This window comes from Glycine max, chromosome 18, assembly GCF_000004515.6.
Source record: "Glycine max cultivar Williams 82 chromosome 18, Glycine_max_v4.0, whole genome shotgun sequence".
In the NCBI taxonomy this organism is placed as follows: domain Eukaryota; kingdom Viridiplantae; phylum Streptophyta; class Magnoliopsida; order Fabales; family Fabaceae; genus Glycine; species Glycine max.
The window spans coordinates 7,221,863-7,229,813 of record NC_038254.2 but is presented as its reverse complement, the minus strand read 5'-3'; the positions used below and the strand labels follow the sequence as shown (position 1 = coordinate 7,229,813).

At 33.0% G+C, this 7,951-nt stretch overlaps 1 protein-coding gene across 5 annotated transcripts; it reads right to left on the bottom strand.

The window, feature by feature from the left end:
* Nucleotides 1–1,144: 1,144 nt before the first annotated feature.
* LOC100810351 (nudix hydrolase 10) lies at nt 1,145–6,321 on the bottom strand. Of its 5 annotated transcripts, none has more exons than XM_026126628.2 (9): nt 5,857–6,321; nt 4,796–4,990; nt 4,136–4,201; nt 3,559–3,696; nt 3,340–3,417; nt 3,202–3,252; nt 3,055–3,089; nt 2,557–2,665; nt 1,145–1,796 (listed from the first exon to the last, which is right to left on the bottom strand). In XM_026126628.2, the coding sequence occupies exons 2-9, from the start codon at nt 4,928–4,930 to the stop codon at nt 1,602–1,604; spliced, it is 807 nt and encodes a 268-aa protein (XP_025982413.1). In that variant the 5' UTR covers nt 4,931–4,990; nt 5,857–6,321; the 3' UTR covers nt 1,145–1,601. The 5 variants fall into 5 exon arrangements, with proteins under 5 accessions (XP_025982413.1, XP_025982416.1, XP_025982412.1 ...); XM_026126631.2 differs by having other exon boundaries at nt 1,158–1,796; nt 6,146–6,320; XM_026126627.2 differs by lacking the exon at nt 5,857–6,321 and adding an exon at nt 5,670–5,820 and having other exon boundaries at nt 1,158–1,796.
* Between the last annotated feature and the right edge of the window lie 1,630 nt (nt 6,322–7,951).

The window sequence follows — 7,951 nt, the reverse complement described above, 5'->3', positions numbered from 1 at the left end:
ATGCCAGTGAAGTTGGTTTCCTGATGTATGTTATGGTGTGCATTAGCCTAAATTTGGCACATGTTGTAAGTCAAGTCTACAAGTTTATGTCTCACCTAGAGAAGTGACAATGGGAAGAAATAAAGTGGATCTTAAAGTATTTAAAGGGTACAACAGGTCATGATATTATATTCATCAGTTAATAGGGTGATCCTTCAGTTGTGAGATATGTGAATTCTGACTATGTTGGTGATCTAGATGATAGAAGGTCTACAACATGGTATGTCTTTACTCTTAGAGGTGGGCCTGTTTGTTGGAAGTCCATTGTTCAATCTCTTGTGGCAATGCCGACAACTAAAGCAGAGTACATGGAGGTAGCACAGAGGCTAGTAAGGAAGTTGTGTAGTAAGCAAGGCTAGTGAAGGAGCTGGGCATTGAACAAGGTGGAGTTCAGTTGCATTGTGATAGTCAAAGTGCTATCGATTTAGCAAAGAGTCGGGTGTATCATGCTATAAGAAAACATATTAATGTGAGGTTCGAAAAAATCAAGGAGTTGATGACATTTGATTAGGTTTTGCTTAGGAAGATTCACACTTCAAAGAATACAGTTGATATGTTAACCAAGGTGATCACAACTAAGAAGTTCAAGCATTTCTTGGACTTGTTGAATGTTGTTCAATGCAAGACGTGACAAGACCCCAACCTATAACATTATGAGATGGACTTCTTGTTTATTTTCCATGGGGTTGAATATTCTCCATGGTGGAGATTGCTATGCATGACTCATATTTTATGGACATGACAAATGTTGTATCGTAGCATAAGGGACACCAATTGTTGGATTACGAAGCGAGTTGGGGGTGTGAGGTAAAGTCCCCACGCTAGACATAATATTATAAAGCGGATAAAGATAATTTATGTTGTTTAAGAAAATGTGTGTGTATATTATATATATTTTGACGTAACCTCATTGTTTATGAAGAAGAAAAAGAAACTATCACTTTGCTCCCGAGGACCTAGGCACACTTGTCAAACCTCGTTAAATTTCTTGTGTTTGTGTGTGACATGTGATTTCTCTCATTCCCTTTAGAATTTTGGTTACTATTGCTAACATATTCATCAAATATTTTCCAACCAATAATAGACACACACTCACATTATAAGATCAAACAATTAATAACTATGATCTATCAATTAAAATATTATAAATCTTATTTTTATAAGTAATGTTAATAATCTAAAGTTTAAAATTAAACTCCAACATGTCTTACAAGAAGGTTTAAATATGTTTTTGGTTTATCAAATTTAAGTTATTTTTGTTTTTGGTCCCTCAAATTTAAATTAGTTTTTTTAGTCTCTTAATTTAGAAAAATACTTTTTTTAATCCCTCTTGATTGATTTTTGCTAATTTATTTGAATGCATAATTTGTGATAATTTTTTGTCGCAAGAGAGACTAAAAAGAATATTTTTAAAATTTGAAGACTAGAAAAATAGATTTAAATTTGAAGGAAAAAAATAAAAATAACCTAAATTTAAGGGGAAAAAACATAATTAAGCCTTTACAAGAAAGAAATACTTAAATCAACTTTTATGGATGACGACCAAGGTTGATTTGGAAAACTTAAGAAGATTTGTCCAGGCCATGGCTATTCAAATATAGATAATTCAACTCCTTCACGAAATACGACGAGACAGGTCGCGGAGAGAATCCATTATAGACTTTTTCAACCTTTGCCAAGCATAATTCAATCATGTACTTGAAGGGTTCATGCATCTGATTAAAAGGTTGATCAGCAAATTCCTTGAACGGCATCCACTTTGTGAGAAAATACAAAGCACAACAAAGAAGATTTTAGTCAAGAAAATTAAATGCATCACCAACACATGCAAAATATGGTCATAATAGCACTAGTGTCACGAGGTAAACATGCAAATGCAATGACAATGAATTATATGGCAATGGTGAGGAAAATCAGCAATTATATGTGATATGCAGACTTCTAATAAAGAATAACATACCATCATCTTATCAACTATCTTTTGAAGAACTTGGAACCAAAAATATCCTCTATCATGTATGTTCTTAGATTCCTATGCTATAATTAGTTCCACAGTCATTCTTCAACAACTTGAAGGACCATCGTTTGAACCAGTTCATTGTGATTTGAACAAATTGCAATAATTAGTTCAAATACTATAATAAATGTTTGAACAAATTCATTATGTAGATAGTGGTCACAAAATGTGTCACATTCAATAAACATAACTATGATTTGTTTGTGAAAAAAAAATATTAATCATTCTAATAAGCTAACGTGATCTGTTCATAAGTCTTTTCTTTATGGAAAACAATTTTTGCGTGTTTTCAGTTATTCATAGTGCTTTGCACAATTGGACTTTGTTGACGAATGGTGAGCTGGAGTATTGACATAAGACTGATTTGCATCGTTAAGTTGAGGAGGGAAGAAGAATATCCATTAATTTGATGTCACCTCTTTTATATTCTGCATCTATCATTTTAGAGTATCATTTGTGAGGTGTTTACATTATGTTCTGCATCTATCAAACGAAAATACCTGAGCTGCCTCAATTTCCAGTTCTTGCTTTTTGATGTCAAAAGAAAGAGGACACAGCATGCAAATAAAAGATATATCTGATTTTCCAAAGAATGAATTGTGTGTGTGTCTGAAAATCAGAAACAACAGAATGTCAAAAGCAATTATATGGTAAAGAAAGAAGAAGAAAGACAGGTCAAGTGTTGGAAATTTTTTATTTCTTTTATGAACTTTAATTTATTAGGATGTCAAACTATTGATTAGAAGAGAAAAACAAAGCAAGTGTCCTTCATAGTGTTTCCCCTGAGCTTAAATGTAATTTAACTCAAATTCTATTTGGCCTGCTGGTAGGAAATTTCCTTTCTAAAACTATGGATCTATATGAAACTTCTCCTAAAAAGTTATTAAGGACTTTTTTTCATTTGTAGACTGAACCTAGGTGCCTTACCCTTTATATAATATCAGCACAAACTAAAGGGTATCTCATAGTTTAGGTGTCACATTTTAGAAAATTCATACCTGAATGCTAGTACTTCCACAAATTCTGTGTCAATCTGAACAAAAATAAAACAGACCACGATAAAAGTCATGACTATAACACAATAATGCTGACATTCTACAATATGCATTTGGTAATTCAACATTGTACTCTGACACTATACTTACTCCTGTCTCTTCTTTAACTTCTCTAATAGCTGCTTCAAAAATCTCCTCACCCTGCAGGTAATCCAAGTTTCAAGTCGCTAACCAAATTGTAAATTTTTTTCAAGAATAGATGAAATCTGTCTTTGAAAGAGAGCATACTGCATCAACTAATCCAGTAGGTATCTTCCAAACACCAATCCCATGAAATCCACCTCTCTTTTCCTTGACCACAAGAACCTACAAACAAGCCCGCCATACCCCAAAACAAAGGGAAAAACATAAATAAAAAGTAGGAGAAGGCCATCATGAAAAAAAAGGTTGAATATTTGTAACAAAACATGTGGATCTACATAACCAAATTTTTATCTTATTTTAGACCTCTTTCTTATCATTCAGGACAATTGCGCCAACTGCTACACGATGGGAAGCATTTGGAGGTATTGTGCAGCCAGTTTTTGGAATCCAGTAAACTAGCATTAGATAGTTTGGCTCTGCATGGTGGTACCAAAAACCCTCCTGCCAGCACATAACACAGAGCACATTTATGACCAAATTTTATTATCAATCTCAAATATCAAGATTCCATCAATTTCCTCAAACTCAATTATTAACATCACACAAGAACATATAAAATAGAAATAGAAATTGATGTAATCATCTTACACCTTACACTAGTAGCTACCCCAAATGACAAGATTTGACACAAGATGCTTTGAATATGAATAATATGGTTATCAGGCTAACATGCGATGTCTATCAGATACTAGACAAACATTACCATTGCATTTCAAAATTAGAGAATAGAGATCATAGTTATAATATGGTTAATATGAGTTTGTCACATTATTATGACAAGTTTTTCTTAGTATTGGATCTGACAAGCGGTTTGCAAGATGAGGAACCATGCATAAAACAATTTATAAAAGAACTCCCAAAGAAAATATGGCAAAATTACCTTAACTGCAGTTTCAGCAAGATTAACAAGCTCAATAGGTAGCTTGATCCAAACACCATCTTTTCCCTGCAAAGCTTACTAAAGTTAATAAAGGCTAACTAGAGGTCAGAGGTTTTCATTTTATGACTGAATAAATTTTAGGCAAGAACATTATGTTATGCAGGAAAAAAAATGCTGACATTCATACAGATAAAGGGTTATACACACACACAGCCACATTCAGATAAAGGTTTGAAATATTGAGTAGGGTCACAAAATTCATAATGTGCATGTAGCATTAATGACGACTTTGAAAAGTATGATTATTTTTTTTGGATAAAAACATTCATCTTGAGTTGAAGCGTGTATGCTGAACATATATCAGCTGACTTAATATTTGTATTATTTAATAGTTGGTTTTAACGCGTATGGCCAACAGAATCCAGAGAGAATCCCTGCTTAGAAGAACTTTATTAGCTTCAAAATTTCACTCATAAAGAGGTGCTCTCAAGTCAAATAAATGATATCATACTACCATGTGAACTACTTGTTGCACCTAAATAAAGAAAGCGGCCAACGATTAGAAGTGGAAATAGGCATTGACAAGATGGCTAAACTTTTTCAGATGAGAACTAAATGCAACAAAAAGTACCATTTTAGGCTCTAGATCATAATGTTTACCTGTTGCTTCCAATGTAAAAGTGAAGATCTAAGCAAAGTAGCAAAATCTTCAGAGTCCATAGGCTCCTTTAAGTCCACAATGACTCCTCCATGTACATCATTGGTGGCAGGGAGAATTTTAACACTTAAATCCATTTTCACACAGTCGATCCCCTAACAGTGGCGCTGGACTAGCTGAGACTGACATGGGCTAAACTGCATCATAGATAAAAAATGATAAAGTCCAAAAGAAAGTTAAACTAACATGAAAAAAAATTGAGAAGTTTAATACTTATGTCACATCTACTTCACTTTTGAAATTCTTTCTCTATTGCACAAATGGTCTCATTCTAGAAATAGTGCAAAGCTGTATGAATCACAAACCTTCACGTTGTATTGGATTCACAAACTTGTACAACTGCACAGGTGACTCCACCTAAAGCTTAATAGGAAAAGTTTTGGTGGAAGTCTTCCTATAGATTGTGAAACCCAATAACCTTTTTTTATCCAAACCTGCGTTTTTGTTTTGGCACTTCTTGATAACATAGTAACTAACAACTTTCAATTTTACAATTGGTTTAAAGGCAGTTCAACTGAGTCTTCTAATTCCCAAAATCCATCACAGAATATGCACACTTTAAGTGACAAAATACCATTTTCACATCATTTTATATTAGTTCACTCCAAAAGTTCTCACCGAAATAGAATAAAGAAAAAACATAATGCAAATTCTGAAACACTTTCCAGTCTCAATCAAAGGCATATGCAATCTGAGAGACAAGACAACACAGCACAAAAGCCAAGATGGCCTGACACAAACAAGTTTCACAGGTAACTAACTAGAAACAGCTATCACAACAGTGTGACCAAGAAGAACCACACCAAAGAAGATTACCTTGAGAGAACAAACTCAAAAAAGAGATGAGGATTAACTGAAAATGAAAAACTTGACGATGTAAAGGCTAAAGTTTGGAAATGAGTAAAAGGGGACCACAGGGAATATACACAAAGATAGAGCACTAGATAGTGGACCTTGGAGAGTTACAAGTGATTAGGTTGCAATTTATAACTAGCACACTCACACTTTTGAGTAACTTCATGAGTGCATGGTGACTAGGTTCTACTGCAACCTTTTGTGAACCAAGGCTTTCCATGTCATGCCTTCAATTCATTAGTAGCCGCCCACTTGGTAAAACTTGGTCACTGATCGGAGTAGTGGCTGGTTGGGTAGTTAACAACACCTCCTTGAAGCAAGTATGAACAAGTTTACCCTCTTCTTAAGGCACATGATTTTGAAAATGTTTTTGAAAATGTTATACCTTTGTTGTGTACATATATATTTTTCAGCAAGTCTGTGTTTAGAGTTCAAACCTTAGAAGACCATTGACCCTTTTGTGAACTCATTCATGAGTTTAGGCACATGATTTTGAAAATGATATGTATCCCTGTGTTGTGTGCACTTTTTTCAGCAAGTCTGTGATCAGAGTTCAAACCTTGGAAGACTCATTGACCCTTTGTGGTCTCATTCATGAACCATGAGGTTGTTTTGTCCTCAAAATACTGTCCCAGCATTTATTTATATAAACAAGGACGGGACAGAAAACACTAGGGAAAGGTGGAAGATGAATAAAGGTAAGTAAATATATTTTATTTGTATATACTAAAGAAATATGTAATTGGTTAAGACTTAAAGAATTAAGAACTAGTTACTAATTGGTTACTTTTCATATTATATACAAGTCAACAAGCAGATGTTTGATCTAATCATGTTAGTCATCTCAATTAATTCTATTTTTATTATCTTCTCTCATACTCTTTTCTTTTCTCTTTTTAATTTACTAACATGATATTAGAGCTAAAAAAAGTATTAATTATTTAGTTGGTTCTCATTTATATAATTATTTTCTAACAAAGTTTGACCAGTTAATTTCTTTTTTATTAGTATCATAAATTTACAATAATTCATACATCCTAGATCAATCAATACGAAGCACCAAATTCATTAATTTCCATTATTAATAAATTTAAATCAAACTTATTAAGAGCCAGTAAATTCAAATTCTATTTAGATAAATAATATATCACTGGAAAGTACGTTATCATTAAGGTTTTTTTATTAGTACATAATTTTTTTCTATATATAACAACTTTATATATAAATCTGAAATTCACATATTTCCCATAGATACGGGTTTGATTTCCCTCCGATTTAAATCATACTTATGAGGAGGCAGTCGATTCAAATTCTATTTAGATAAATAATATATCAATGGAAACTACAATCATTAAGGTTTTTTTATTAGTACATAATTTTTTTTATAACAACTTTATATAAATCTGAAATTCATATATTTCTCATAGATACGGGTTTGATTTCCCTCCGAAGCCACTAAAATTCCCTAACACCAAGAGTTGGTTGAGTACTTGTATTTCAACTTGTGATTTAGGTTTGTACAATAATATTTTGAATAGACTTTTATTAGCAGTTCCAACGTGGTATTGACACATCCTATATTGAAGGAGCCTTTCCGTTCATTTACATTTATCATAATTTTATTAGGAAGAAAACAAAGTTTATATATAATTTTTTTAAAAGAAATTGAGTGGACTCATTCTTTTCTTTCCCTAGGATCCGCATATACATAATACTAATACTAATAACTTGAAATTCAATATTGTTATCATGGACTTGTTAACACTGTTGCCGACTTTGATTTCTTCAATTCAATAAATTCAAGGGGATGGTGACACCACCAGAGTCAACTGAGAGTTACCCACCAGGTCTACCGAATGGGTAATATGGCACCACTAAGCCAAGAGATGGTAACACCACCACCTCATGGTCAAGAAAAGGAGGGTTAGTATACCACCACCAAGTCAAGAGATGATAACACCACCACCTCATATTCAAGAAGAAGAAAAAGGGTGACATACCTGCTTAGCTCTAATTGAAATAATTTATGAAAAGTCATCATCACAAGAACGAAATTGATATATTAAAGGATTAATATGTTGCCCCGTTTGAATAGTTGTCATTGTAAATCTCTAGCCCCCCGCTAGCTTTTTAATGTTAATCAAGTTTGACGCCATTTTTTAACTTCTTGAATGAAGTTTTCCTTGCTGTTTTAAGAGTAGGAGACCTCTTATTTTATTTTATTTTACTATTGCGATTTTAAT